This window comes from Acanthisitta chloris, unplaced genomic scaffold, assembly GCF_000695815.1.
Source record: "Acanthisitta chloris isolate BGI_N310 unplaced genomic scaffold, ASM69581v1 scaffold1783, whole genome shotgun sequence".
In the NCBI taxonomy this organism is placed as follows: domain Eukaryota; kingdom Metazoa; phylum Chordata; class Aves; order Passeriformes; family Acanthisittidae; genus Acanthisitta; species Acanthisitta chloris.
In genome coordinates, this window is record NW_008665214.1 from 52,578 (window position 1) to 68,111 (window position 15,534).

A 15,534-nucleotide genomic window follows, 5' to 3' on the forward strand; every position below is an offset into this window, starting at 1 on the left:
ACTCCGGACTAGAGATAAAGCACAGAGAAGACAAAGGACAAAACAACTACATTAGCTTAGTATATACTGCATATAGTAACACACATTGAAACTGCAATGGGACTGACAGCCAAGGACACTTACACATTGTACACATTACAGTTCTCACATCTGTTATTAGATGCCTTAACAAACAGCTGCCAAAGATGGAGTGGAAGAAGAATTTATATTTGACAGTCATTTGGAGTGTTTGACACTACACTGTGATTTCTGGCAACAAAGACAAAATAGGAGATTTCTTTTCTTTTACTTAATGTGCAGTTTTCAGTTGTAGTTATCTATTTCAAGCTTATTAACCCATTCTTTAGTTTTAAAACATATTGGTTTCAACACTAGAAATAAGGAAAAAACAACAAAAAATACCCAAATCAAAGAACAGAAAAAAATTTACAACCTTCCCTCTATAATATTAAATGAAAAACATAACAAAACATGTTAAATAGTTCTTCTGGTTTCTTTTTTACTCTGAAGTGTTATTTGATGTTGTAAAATTAGCCTCAGTTACACTGAGAAAAAAATAAAGCAAAACAATATGCACCTAAGAAACTGCTCCTTGCGTCAATTAAATTGAGTTTTTTGTTTTTAAGCACTTTTTGAAAAAGGCTTTCTGACCCATTTAAATTTGATGTGAGGCTATGCTTGTTAGTTTGGAGGTAAAAAATTTTAAGTCCTGCAGCAAATGTTAATGAGGGCTTTTGTCTTAACTAACCAAGGAGACTGCAGCACCCCACTATAAACCAGTACGGAACACATTCTTTCCAAAAAACCCAGCCCACAAGCTGCATATTGTATGAAGACATTGCAGATTAATAAATGATAGCACCATGGTTTTAGAAATTAAGTTAAAGTTTCAGTAATTAACATTTAGTCCAACTTTTTAACATTCTAGTCACAGGCCAGAAATTAACTTTTTAAGAACCCAAATTATTTTATGTGCAAGTAAGAAAATCTTAACCATAAAAAGAGAATTAAACTCTGCATAAAATTCTAAAATACTATCCCCTATTTTAAAGGAATTAGGAACAAAACCCCCCTTTCATTTGACTTAGTCAAACAGGGCACATTGTTTATGCTTGTCTCTTTTAATCTTGATCACATCAAGATCATTTTGCAGTAAAACCAATGGTTGTCACTTTAAAATCTCTTTACCACAACACTGAGTATTCTATGGCAGAGGCATACACATATTAAAGGCATCTTAATAAAGATGCAAAGGAAAAAACACACATCTTAGAAGAAGACAAAATGGCAGGCAACTGGTACTTCGACTCTCTGAAGGCAAAAATAAAAAAATATCTTTACATTAAAGAATAAGTCAAGTTAAAGAGAAAGGGAATGAAATGGGGACCATCATATTGAGATAATAAGCTGACCTGCTCAAATTCAAAGTGCTAGAATTAAAGGTCTAAATTAAAACATAGTCTATGCCTCAGAGTATAACACTGAACACAGTATGTGGTCATATTTCAATCCTCTTTCCGTTCCAGAGTCTGTGTAGTGTGAATGCCATTGCTGTACACAGGAAATGGAAGAGTGGAAAAAAGTCCTTCGGCAGTTGTGAACACATTCCCTGCAGGCATTTGGGTCAGACTGGCCCCGCTCACAGCACTTCCAAACGGTCCCGACATATTGAGTCGGTGAACATGGTGGTAGAGCATTTCCATTGGTGTTTTAGGATCCAGCCCAAAGCTGGGGCTGTTAACATCAACAAAGTTAACAGCATGGGTGTTGGGGAGGAGGTTGCCCTGCATGGCTAAAGTAACTTCAGCTGGAGCATACCGAATAGTGCCAGTGGTGTAGACCCTCTGAGCAGCAGTGCTGGTCGCAGCAAGGGTTCCCGTTACCCTGTGAACCAAAGGAAGCACCACATTGCCTGCTTGTAACCTCTGAAGGGCTTCCAGATCCCCAGTGTACAACAAAGAGTTGGAAGTTGTGGGACCTCCTGGATGTTTGTCCCGTGGAGATGCTGAAAGTGGGGGTGACAAAGGGTCAGAGGACACAGGAGCCAAGGCCGAGTTGGATGAGGTGCTGAATTGAGTTTTACGGCTGGCAGTATTTTCAGTCCCTGGTGGGGTGAGAACGGAGTCTGGAATGGAGACGTGTAAACTACTGCTGGCTTGGGGGGAAGGGAAGTGCTCGGAGCTGGGGGGCTTGGTCATACTGTAGGGTGATTCATTCCTTGAGATTTCCCTGTTGGGTGGGTAATTCCAAATACTGCTATCATTATCAAAATTGATAGGTTCTGAGATTTCTGTTTTAATTTTGAGCACTGAGGCACTGTTTGGTGACGAGAGCAGCTGGGGCTGGTCCACCAAAGCTGAATCAAGTCCATTTGGACTTGAGGTGCTTGACAGCCTTCTCCGGGTCATGCTGCCTCCCTTTTGCTTTTTTCTCCTCTTCTTCCTCTTCTGATGTTTGCTGGAAGACTGGGCATTTACTTCACCTGCACTGTCTGAATCCTTGGCACTGTCCGAGGTCAGTGATTCACAGTTCTGCAACCGCAAGTCTGACTCACTTTCAACATAGCGCTCCACCTTGATCTGCATAGAGCCAAGAGTGCCAAAACTGTCCTCAGGGGCCTTTTGATTCTCAAAGTCAGAGTTTTCAAAGCTGTCATCACTGTCCCTGCTGTCCTGGTTGCTGGAGCTGTTCCCATCATCATTACAGTTCATTTCGTTATCTGACTGATTTCCTGACTTTTTCCTGTCGGATTCAGGATCTTCACTGTTTTCTGACTGGTTTCCTTTCTCATCTGACTTTGAGTTTTCATTGTCCTCTGGAGCAAAATGAAAGTGAAACAAACCATTAGCAACAGGAACATAATATTATAATCCAAGTCCGGATTTCTACCTACCAACTTCTTTGGCAAAAAGCAATCTCTTCTGTAGAGCCACATTTTTTTTTTGCAATGTTGCATTGGGATAGTTTTGATAACCATGAATGTCTTTGACTCAGGACTGTTAATGCACTAAAAGCCTATACTATATGGCCTGCACCTTGACTGAGGGGGGCCTTTTCATCTGTTCACTGGACAAGAATCATTTTGACAACTGAGCACAACGGCTTTGTAGCCATGTCATCCAAAGAGAAGTCAGCAAACAATCCTATTATCACTGTTACGTTCTGGTGATTGTTTTTTCACATCCACGTTCTCCTACAGTGGGCAGGCATCCAGGTATAGCACTATTTACTAATGAAGATTCTAGTCCTCTCATCTCCTTTTCCTCTTGCTATTGCCACTTTCAAAGTGGCATAGTGTCTCTGGCTGCAGTGGAATTACTGCTGATTTCCTCCCATATTAGAGGAGAAGCAGGTCATATGTGTATAAATCTGAATGAATAAACCAGTTAAAACAATTTTGTTATGTTGCTAGATTGTCTTCTTATATTCTCCTGAAGGGCAACTAATTAAAAAACAAACAAACAAACAAACAAACAAACAGGAAAAAATTCAGCCAGTGAATTAAAATTCTTGATTGATCCAAATCGTCTAAGGACTATTGAAAATAACCCAGCTACAGCACTAAGAAGCTGCCACTCTTCTTGCCTGAATTCATTTAGTTGTGTTTTAGATTTTTACCTAATTCTAATATGGATGAGTTAAACACTCTAGCCCACTGGACTCAGAGAGCCAAAGCAGCTTTGAGACTGAATACGCTCCATTATCACACTATGTTTGAAAGGGTCATGAAAGGCTTCAGGAGACCCTGTCTTTTACAGACCAGCCAATCTTTTGTTGGCTAATAAAAGATGTTTTTTTCACTCATCAGGGCCAAGTACTACCCTTTTCAACATGCTTGTTATAGGGGGAGAGGGGAAGGGCCAGCTTTCCTCTAAAGATTGGTTACTCCTGGAGCCATGTCAATACCAAACAATTCCCCCAAAGTGCTGGAGAAGGTGGGTTTGTCAGGAAAGCTGCCTGAGCATTCAGGGCAATGCACTTCACAAGTCACTTAGCAAGGGCTTTTGCTTCTGTCAGCAGCAGCAGAGAGACCCTTCCTTTTGAAAAATAAAATCCACAGAAACAAAGTAACAGCCATAAACCCCTCTCATACAGCTTTTTGTTCCATTTAGGATAAAATTTCTCCTACAGTTTTTTTCCCCTTTTTTTTTCGAAGATGTTTACTTTTAAGGCCATGGTTTCTAGCTGGTGAAGAGTGGGCCTAGGGTGAGGTGGTCTAAAGCTGCACAAAATTTGCCTGAGATTTTATCAGAGCTGGAACTGAACTTGTTGCTTTCATCCAAGATGCTGTTCCAATTTCAGGTCCTTTGACATTTCTATTTAATACCTTTGTAATAAACATGCCTTGTCTCAGCTGTCTTCCAAGACTCCTAGACATATTCTGACATGTAGACATCTGTGCACCTTTGGAATGCTATCTTGCTCTGCATCAGCCTTAGAAGTCATGAATGCACATGTGCTTCTCACCTTCTCACCTGGAGAAGCTTACAGTGCACATGGGGAACACAAACAGTTCTTCACATGTATGTAATTTGGCTATTTAGGAACAAGACAGCATAAAGAAAGCACTGGTAATGGGTGAAGAGATTCCCAGTGATGGTAGTCAACAAGCCTGCATGTGCCCAAATGTTGACTTAAACCATCAAACCAAGCTGTCAAAGGAGAACAAATAAAAGCAAAAGATGAAAGAGAACAGCCCTATCATATAACACAGCATTAAGGCCTGATCCTCTTCTTGATTTTGCTTGATTCATATCACTGAGATCCATTTTCTCCAGACTTTCTTTTTTGGTTGTTATCACAGACATGAGAGAAAAATTAATCTATCTATCTATCTATCTATCTATCTATCTATCTATCTATCTATCTATCTATCTATCATACTACAGCAGAGTAATATCTTTAGTTCTTGGCCACAGGAAATCATGCACCTTTCAAGGCCAGATGATCTGTACCTGTGCCCAGGTAACCACTATTAAAACTAACAGGGAATGTGTGAACCATCTGTGCACTGGACCATCTGTAGGACTAATTTACACATTGAGTTTGACAAGTACACTAAGATTTTAAAAAACAGCTGAAGTCCCAGACTTAACGAGCTTAGAAACAAGTGCTTGAACCCACACCTTATAATTAAATAAAATTCTTTTAACCCAAGAAAACCCTTAAATTTTTCAATCTTCACTGCCCCCTAGCGAGACTCCTCAAGAATGTATATATACAGGAAAAGGTCATAAAGATTGACAGTAGAGACTTCTCTGCAGAATGTCTGCCTATTTTGGAAGTAGAAGAGCTAGAATTATATTCAACAGTCATAATCCCAAGGCCTCTGCACAAGGCACAATACCTGTTCATAAGCACAGCTGGGAAATAAAATATTTAGTTTGGTGCTATGTAGGCAAGAATGCATGCAGAGAGTGAAGAGAAATTCTGAGGAAATGGAGATACTGTGGAAATGCTAAGGTCATTAAAAGATCTTGCTAGTGTTTTTAAATTTAATTTTACATGATTTTTTTTAATAATAGAATGATACTTGAGAAGTAAGAGCAACTGGAAAGCCAAACACATCTCTCATGATATGAACCTTTTGTAGACATAAAGGCACACCATGTGTGTTACCTGAGTTGTCCTTTGAGTCCGATTCAGAGTCAGAGGTCTCTGAGGATTCTGAGGTCTTCTCTGGCAGATGAGGAAGTTGTGCAATATCCATTGGAGTGTCCTTGTACTCTGGGTTACTGAAGAGGAGACAGCAAATATAAACACAGTTGGATGATTTCCAGTTTCATGCTTTTTCCTTCTTTTCATATCAAAGTTCAGGAACAAAGAACATAAGTAGGAAGAATAGCAGAGTAATCACAGAAACGTACATTTTTGGTTCCTCAGAGCTTCACAGCAGCAATTTTTGAAGGTTTACTTTAATACTGCTGTCAAATACTTCTATTGACCAGGTACTCAAACTCATTTGATCCTAGAGAAGTTTTAGAGCTATCAAAATATTCTTCCTGAAGTGGGACATCATGGCTTCTGTGTTATCTAGCAGTAAAGCTACACTGAGTAATCATCCAACAACAAAATATCTCGATTTCGATCCCATTACTGTGCCTGGAAGGACAGAGAGGGTGTTTTAACTTTTCCAATCAATTTCTGGCCCACTGGCAATGTCTATTAGAGTTATCTCTGTAACAATGTTCTCTATCAACCATGCCAGAGCCCTTTCAATACCTGTCTTTTTATAACATTTCAGTTTTCCACACTTTAATCGAGCAGACCACACATAAAGTTATTAAGAAAGTGCTCAGTTAGGGCTAGAGAAAGTGACCACTGCCTCAAAGAATCTGGCCAAAAATTAGTTAAAAAAGGTTATGTATTTTTTAAACACTGCACACATGCATCCACATCAGCAAGAAACCAAAAGCAACCACTCTAACTATATGACAGATGCACATGTGCATGTTAAGATGCATATGTTAGGGATAAAGAACTGTCAACACACCCATTATAATCATATCTTCATCTGCTCATGTGGTGCTCACCTGTGACTTGTTAGCAATGAACATGACTGCAATGTAAAAAAGCTACACTACCAGGAAAACTGAAAAAATAGCCCCCTAACCCTGTGCTTTTTCTTGGTTTGTACTTTTTAAAATGTTCCTTTTCTAAATCCATGTAAAGGCAGGGGAACAGACACAGCTAGACAAAAGTGGCATAGGAATATTAAAAATAACAAAGTCTGTAATAATTTTTGAATAGGTGAGCATTTCCATGCAGTTCAAATTCCATCCTGGTGATAGAGCAGAAAATCTGCAGTCCTGTGTAGAACAATACAAGGCAGCACTGGGGGTGCCTGACACACTATCACAATGACAGTGTGCCCATATTCAGCCTATTAGAGTGCACTGTGAAAATTCAGAGTTCACACAGTTCACACTGAAATGCCATTCTTACGATTATCATCTTTATGGTTTTCTCCTGACAAAGTGACTTTATTCTGTTGCATCCCAGGGCAGTCCCCAAATTTGCCCCCTCCAAGCAAAAGATGTTTGAGGGCTTTCACACTGTGAATAACAAGTTGCTAGAACAAGAACAGCATTAATCCTCCCTGTCACTATAATTAGTCTATCCTTTTACAGACAGCTGAATCATACTTTATAATGCATGGAAATGTATACAGACCAGTATTCCTGCTAAGAGTAGACCTAATTATGCCTTGATCTGTCATTAAAATATTATTTGGACATTTGGATCTTTCATGGATTCCAGTATTAGGAGAAATCTAAATTAAAAATACAAATTCAGTGAAGATGTTAATCTTTCTCTAGTAGACTGGTGAATGGAATGCAGCAGAAAAAAAAGACTCCAGTAGGAGTCCTGGGAAAGACCACATTGCTTTTTTTGTTTTGTTAGGTGTATTCTGCTTATAGAGACAATTATTTTGTGCAATGCTTGTAGACTTGGTTCACCTATTGTCTGGAAAGCAGCAAAGGGGAGAGAGAGACAACTGTTCATGGTTCTTATGGACCACTTTTACAGCTAAAGCTGGAAATAGAGAGTACATTTCTGGGCATTTTGAAGCCCTTCTAATCACTGGGGCAGTGAAGCTGTACTTCCAGTTCAGAATTGTCAGCCTTAAGCTGACCTCTTGAAAAGCTGCGTTCTGCCTCACACTTGCAAAAATTGAGATGAAAAAGTAGCAGGATAAGGATGTATTCAGAAAAGTCTGTGCTCAATCATATCAAGACAGAAACATGCAAGCCCCAGTGAAAACTCCACTGCTGTGGAAGGCTTCCCACAGCATCCCTTCAATGCTCTCCTGCCAGGGGTTGCTTCCTTCTCTTCCCCAAAAGGAGAATCAAAAGCATTTCAACATGCAAGTTTAGGCAGGCATGGTCTCTTCAGGGCTTGCTGGACTTGGCATAATAAGTCACAATCTAACCCCTAGACATCACTTTGAACTCTCATGGCATCAAAGGGAACATAACAAACCATGACAAGCAACTTAAAAGGAGAACAGGCCAGAAAATGACAATTGCATTTCATGACAATCTCAAGGTTTCAAATTTTATTTGTTTATTTGTTCTGCTCTGGAATGAAACAGAAAATCTCCCAATCTTATTGAATATTTTCCCAAAACAGAATGTATTGAAAGGTCAGGTTTATAATTCACTGTCTCTCAGTAACTGTTGGTTTTCCCTCGCTGTCAGAAACCAGTCTTTTCAAAATACTTTGGTAAAACAGTATTTCTCAGGGAAAAGCCTTTCATTCATGATGTTATTACCATTTCTATTTAAAATAGTTCTCATAGTTTAAAATTATTTTAAATGCTACTTTTATTTTTAAATCCTATTTTGGACTTTTCAGTGTGAATAGTATCTGACAGTTATATCAGATATAGATCAACATAGTAGTAGTTCAAGGCTTTTTCTCTTGAAAAAGTTCCTCTTTCTGGAGTGAACTGGAAAATGCCTTTCAGAGAGACCTTTTTTCAGCATTCCAGAAGTTTGCTTCCACACATTTTCAATATCCAAATAAACCAGTGCCCAACATTTCACACCAGATTTTATAGCACAACTACTGAAAGTTGGTGTGTGGATAATTTTTGTCTTTTTGAGATCAGATTGAGTAAATTTCAGGGCAGTGGAGGCATGCAATAAAATGGTGGAGGTCTTATTGCAAGACTAAGGCAGCATAATAATTCAAGTGTATACTAGTGTACTGAGATATGACAGATGCCTCAATAACTCTAAGAAAATGGCACTGTTTTTGAGGTGGACTAAACAAAAAATTCTCCTTAACTTACTCTTTTTTTTCCCCCTAAAATTCTCACCAACAGAGACAAGCAACAAAGACAGCAGTTCAAGTGAGAGAAGTGACTGGAAGACCTACCTAAGAAGATAATTGACCCATATGATATTCTTCTCACTTGCGTTCTTGGCATTGACAGCTATGGTTGCACTAGACTGTATCCAGATATAACCTCCGTTCTTCTGCATCCAGCGGTAATACTTTGTTACACATTGACCCTTATTCAGCACTGGCAAGAAAATACAAACAAAACAGAAGCAAAATATAGTGCATGTTAGAACTGTGGTAAAACGAGCTCATTGTACAACATGCCACAAATATACATGGAAGGTACTTGCCTTCCTTTAGGTTTAATGCCAGTGAGATGACAAACAGGATCTGAAGCTGTATGTTTTACAAGTTTTTAAAGTATAATTTTAATCTGCCTTTGGAAACTCTAGTGGAAGAAGAAATTAAAAAGAACTACAAATCTCTTTGGTTCACAGAATACTTATTGCTGTGTGGACATTTCCAATGTGCTCAATGTCAAACTTTAAAAAAAGAAAAGAAAAAAAAGAGGCAAATTTACATGTGATTTATTCATAGCTCCTAGGTAGACCTCTTTGAGATTCTGGATATTTGAAAGGTTTGGGAAGATACTCTACCCCTGCTGCTTTGATCATTTCTCCTTATTGCAGGCGATATCAACCACTGAACTTATACATCTGTTTCTTTGATCTTGTCAAACAGAATTTACAGTTCTCAGATGAACCAAATCTCCACTGGTCAGTGGGGGGAAAGTCTTTGGAGAATTTACTTTCTACCAGAGCAAAATAAATCCACCAACAGACTGAGAAAGAGGCCTAAGGGAGGCACAGAATGGCTTGGTTAGGGCCAAAGAGTGACAGCTCTTTCCAATGTTTGAAATATGCTAGGAAACAGAGAAAGAAGTAAAAACAATCAGTAATTTGAAACAGTGCTATTAAATGCTCACAGCAAGAAGGTTTAAAAATACAGACGTTTAAAGTAATACTTCAACCAAAATATTGCCAAGTTGAAACGATTTGGTTTGTATCTGATTCTTTGGTGTCAGGAGAAGGATATGAAATTCAAATCTTTCAGTGGAAGGGAGCAGCATGGTTTTATAAAAACCCTTAAATACACAAAATCTCGGTACTGTCGTTACTGGAGCCCTTACTCTCCCCTGCGTTTCTCACTACTCCCACAAAGCTTTGTGCACTAGAGGGCAGTGTGCATTCACAGACACCTCCTGCTTTTGTCATGTCCTTGTCTCCGTCTGCTAAAATGAAAAACCTCTAACTGCTGTAATAAATTTGGCTAAATTAGCTGCTAAATGGTTATCTCAAGTAATATGTATTTGCATTAATCATCTTGCTCTAAACCAGAACAAGCCAGAGTCCTAAAGACGTAGTAAATTCATATTGTCCATTTAATTACGGCTAATAAGTGCTTCATATACAATAGTTTCATGAAGTACATTTTCTTTTTTCCTTTTTTTCTTTTCTGTTTTTTTTTTTTTTTTTGGTGCGTGTGGAGGGAAAAGAAAAAAGTCACTTTGGAAAAGAGTAAGTATTTCAGGCAGTTAAAGTTCTGACCATAAATGTGACAAATGACACTTTGGAGCTTTCAAGTTAACCAAATGTCTATACCTCTAATTATACATATGAATGTATCTATATCTAAATCAGTGTACAGCAGATATCTACAGAAAAAGATATTTACAAATGTAGGCATACAAACTGATGTTTTCTTATCTTGAAGGGATCCCCCAATCCTCACCGTAATTTTGCAACCACTAAATAAAAATGCACTTAAAATAGTGCAATGTAAAGTGAATGTGAAGTGAAAGTTAGGTTCAGCTTTAATTTAAATAAATATTTGTAATCTAGGTCCTGCTATTTTCAGTGAACTATGTTTGTTTCTGGCAGATATCCATGTTTCCCTAAATTTCTACTTTTGTATTCCAAGCTCTAAATATTCTGCTATGATAATTCATTGGCTTGAAGACCTCATTATACAGCAGAATAAAGATAAAATATGAACAACTGACTACCCAGCACTTCTGTCAAACCAATGTTGTATGCCACTTTAGAAAACAATCTCACATAAATTAGTCCAACTTTATCAGTTATGAAGAATAAAGGAAGAAAAATACTGCTGTAAGTTTTGATTATGGTAGACATTTCCATTTTAGTAAAATAGGACATCCAAAATACTCTGTTTACAGCTGAATGTAGAACTGATATGCATGCAACTGTGGAAGTGATATTATCTCTTTTCTGGAAACCTGAACACCCACAGTTGTGTGCAGAAACTAGTAAAATATATCTGCACTTGTTTCTACTAAATATACCAATGTCGTCTTTGAACAGTTTTTATCTGAGTTTACCATGCTACACAGATGCCAAAGGATGAATCCTCACAACAGCTCACATACACATTTGAAAGTCAAAGTAGCAGGTGAGTCACTAACTAGTGACCAAAGAACACACTGCACTTCTGCACAGTGATAGCTCTGAGGACTCAGATCCTCCAGCTCTTTTGGTCATCCTAGACAAGTTGTTCATCCTTCAGTACCTTTTACATGGGTTATTGCACCACTAGAAAAGTCTATGTCACAAGTTGAACAGAGCATACATTTCAGATTATGGAAAAGAGGAAAAGGTTCTTGCTTTTTCAAGAATGAGAAATACAAACCATCTCTACACACAGAGTTCAGGCTTCCAAATTACTGCACATCCAAGGAATGTCTGAAATATTGTAATTAAAAATGAGCTTTCTGTGAAGTTCATCTACCTGCAAATTCCCACTTCCTATTTGACCAGCTCAGATATATTACCAGATACACAGGATTTTCCTTCCAGTGTCTGTCTAAAGCATGTTTCAGATGAGAGATCTGTGCACCACGCTCTGAAGAAAGTCCCACGATTCAATATAAAAATTCTCTCTGTAAAGAGATTCTCTGGCAGGCCAGCTGTGCTGTGCTGCTAAATCTGGTTCTTACCTCCTTTGAGAGTGCACCACACCCCCCCAAGTCAGTTCTGAAAGCTCATAGTATACTTCGAAAGAAATTTCTCAATGTGATGAAAGAAAAGAATGAAAAAAAAAGGGAAATATTTTCTAATTTACAGTATTCTTTTAATTGTTGGTATTACCAAGATGCAACTTAGAAATAACATGAGAATTCTGAGAAAAAAAAAACAATTAGAAGGACACTTCATGGAGGGAAATCTGTCTGGTTTATAGATAACCTATTGTTACTGTGTAAAGCCCAGTATTGAGGATCTTCAGTTTGCAGGTACAGAGAATCCATTAATAAAGTTACTGATTTTGAGAAGAAAGCAAAGTGTTAGTCCACCCTAAGCTCTGCTTGTGAAGTTAGGTTTTGTAACTAGCAACAGACCATGCATTTCAATTTAGCATAAACTTCTGAAATTGTCATGCTGTGTAGATCACATCCTGAATGTATTTAGGCAAATCCCTCACTCACTGAGAAATGCAAAGAATTTTATATTTATATTTGTATTATACATGGAGTACCCGGTCTGGCAGACAATACAGTACTGGGAAAGGTGAGACTTGTGACCACATGAATGGGATGGCTTGTGTGACTGAAGTTACACAGGATTATGCAGGATTGGGTTATATAATTATATATATATATATACACACACACACATATATATATAAACCCTTTAATCAAAGGGACTAACTGAGGGTTAATGTTTTAAAACTGGTGACCTTTACGTTAGCTGCACAGATATATTCCCTAAAATGATGGATGCTAAACTTAAACAAAATTTGCTGAAATGTTGCCTAGTTCCTCATTTTGAATTCAGTGGTTAGCATGCAAGAGGTGCACAGTATGTCATGCTAAGAACTAAAAAAAAAATCTCACTTATTTCTCAAAGTATGAATATATTGCTGTGTACACAGTTCCCAACAGAGGGATTTCAGTTTTCCTTGGTAGCTTCGCGCACAGCAATATTCTTGTAGCAGTGGAATGAAGGAGGGGGAAAAAGAAGAAACAGTCAGTGTTCTTTGCAGGAACCTATTTCTATTAGAAAATCAAAATAAATCAGTACAAGTTTGTCTTCAGAAATATGGTTACAAAAAGAAAAAGAACATAGTTTCTTCCTGTAAGGCTGTTCTGAGAAATCAAAGCCAAAGCTTCTAAATAGTGAGTTGTGTTTTAAAAGAAGGAAGTAGCTTAATTCAGTTTGAAGAGGAGATGAAGAAATTGTGTATCAAAAGCAGTCTTTTAGCAAAGTCTCTTACAAAAGGACGTTTTACTCATGTGCATATGCATTTAAAAGCTACACTATATTGCGTATTCAGGTAACTATTGAGTAAATAGGAAATGATGAGATCATCTTACATATTCACAGAGCTTCACAAAGAGGCTCTTTATAATTGGTGAAAATATTGAGGTTACATCTGCTGTGCTATTCACCCTTCTCCTTGAAATACCTTTATCAATGACTGGATGGTATTGATACTGAATTTCTCTTGTGCTAAACTTATAAAAATATTTTTAATTTACTGCATGAGGCTGAAAATGCCGTACTTAATACCACAGTCGGATACTTAGCTGCAGCCACAAGTACTCTTCCTACATTCACAAAACTGGCAGACGAAACATGAAAAGGAATACTGACTCTTTAATCTCCACTTCTCCACCTAAGGCCCAAGGCAAGCTGACAGGGTAACTTCGTTCTGGAAACAGAGGGGTTTTTATTTTTTTAATTCTGGATTACTTTTTCTTCTGCTTTTGAAAACTGTGGGCTACAGGGGAATGAACCTCGCATAGACTTAAAACAAGAACAAGTTTCTTTATCTGAAAAGTTACAGTCCTTGATGCTTATAGGAAGGTCATTTTCAAAACCCACAGGAAAAATAGCATCACAGCCCGACAGAGTGCATTAAGTGCCTTATTTGCTTGTAATAGAGACAGTTTTCCATTTATAACAGCTCCGAGGATCAAGTGAGTCTTTGATGTTGTAAGGACTTTTCTATAGATTTTGCAATTAGTGAGCTAGATGTTTTAAATATTAGGTATCCACAAATTGGATTTTAGCAATGAAAAATATTTAGCAATGTTAAATGATGCTTGTTACTTAAACAGGAGCTAGATGATAGGAGACTTGCAGACATTTGGTAAGCAAACATGTGCCATCTATGTAATTCTCCACAAGCACTTCGATTTTGGATCTGCTACATGGTGGGGTGAGGAGGAGGGATATAAACCAGGACAATGTGCAAATGCATTCTCTCTGCACTAGGGCAAAATTTGGCCTTCACAGCAGATTCCTTGGTAAAGAATGCCACCTTCCCATCACAAAAGTCCCCATGGATCATACTACTCTACCTCTCCTCTTTGCATACAGTTGCTTATCAGCCCTGTGTGACTGACTTGCTGTATCTCAACTGAGTTCTCTTGGCAAAAATAGGAAGACGATAAATGTTTAGATAAAATACTGGTTGTGTGAGGCTTTAGAAAGCTGCATTTTACTCACAGCATATAACAGGGGAAAGCCCTGAGTGCTGGACAGAGAACATACTTTTTAGGGTAGAATGCAGCCAATTGTATCACCACTCACTGGCTGCTACTGTGATATGAATATCAGACAGTAATAATTGCTGGTTTATAAACACAAATTCATCTTTTCCTAAGTTAAGAAAGAAGTAGCAGATCAGGTTCATAAAAGAAAACTGTACTTTACTGATATTCAAAGACCCACCTAACTTCCTTATTCACCTGTGATAATTCTTTTAAGCATATAGTCACTCCAAAAAAGCCAAGGACAGCAGTTGATTCAGTGCTTACTTCTGCAATGTGAAATACTGTTTAATCTTCCAGTGTAGTGATGTTTCATACATAAATACCTGATAAATTGGGCAAAATTAAGTATCAACCACCTTGCAGGAAAAAAAAAGAGAAAAGCCTTAATCTAGCCTATAGAAAAATTCAAAATCTTAATCTTTCAAAACTAAGCAATATTTTTCCTGTCTTATCTCAGATAAGGACCAGGGAGATGTTTTGTTTAAAATCAATCCTATGGTATCATTTTACATTACATCAGTTTACAGCAGCACTATACATTTATTAAAACCCAGCAAAACCACAAAAAAAAGTATTTCCCAGCACTAAGCACAAATTATCGTCTCCTACTTGAACACCAGAGACACTTTTCTTCCCTTCTCCTCTTCATGATGCTATGACATACCATTTGCCCATGGTCCATCATTTAAAATGTCAATTTTATAATTATGCCTAACCACAACTATTAACAAGAATATATAATTCTAAGTAAGATATTTATTTCAAAACATTATGTAGGTATTGATTAAATGTAATGACAGAACTATAATATATAATTCAGTGTATCACTAGATGCACTATTCCATGGAAGCTTACAGCATGAATATGAGAAAACCTTTCTGTTGTTTCTATAAATAAAATTGATGTAAATAAACTAACTATATAAGTTTATTTTATGACAAACTGGATTGAAAATGAACAGTAGATTTGTCTACCAAGGATTCTCTAGGTTTTCTTCTCTCTTTCTTAACTTTTTCTTTCCCTCATGATTTGTCTCTCTCCCCATGACTTTTAAAACTTCAATCCTGCCATAAAGTGATTTCCTTCTGCTAATATTGAAATGGTCGTTTAGAAACCCAAGCCTGCTTTGAACACCAACTTCAGACAGAACTTCCATTATCATTAATGAA

At 37.6% G+C, this 15,534-nt stretch overlaps 1 protein-coding gene across 1 annotated transcript in view; it reads right to left on the reverse strand.

The window, feature by feature from the left end:
* Nucleotides 1-495: 495 nt before the first annotated feature.
* NPAS3 (neuronal PAS domain protein 3) overlaps nucleotides 496-15,534 on the reverse strand; it is a gene marked incomplete at its 5' end in the record, with an annotated part of 102,096 nt that continues 87,057 nt past the window's right edge. Inside the window, 3 exons of the mRNA XM_009071625.1 lie at nucleotides 496-2,815; nucleotides 5,620-5,735; nucleotides 8,884-9,031. Of these exons, the coding sequence (XP_009069873.1) occupies nucleotides 1,506-2,815; nucleotides 5,620-5,735; nucleotides 8,884-9,031 (1,574 nt within the window). The remainder of the gene's footprint in view (nucleotides 2,816-5,619; nucleotides 5,736-8,883; nucleotides 9,032-15,534) is intronic.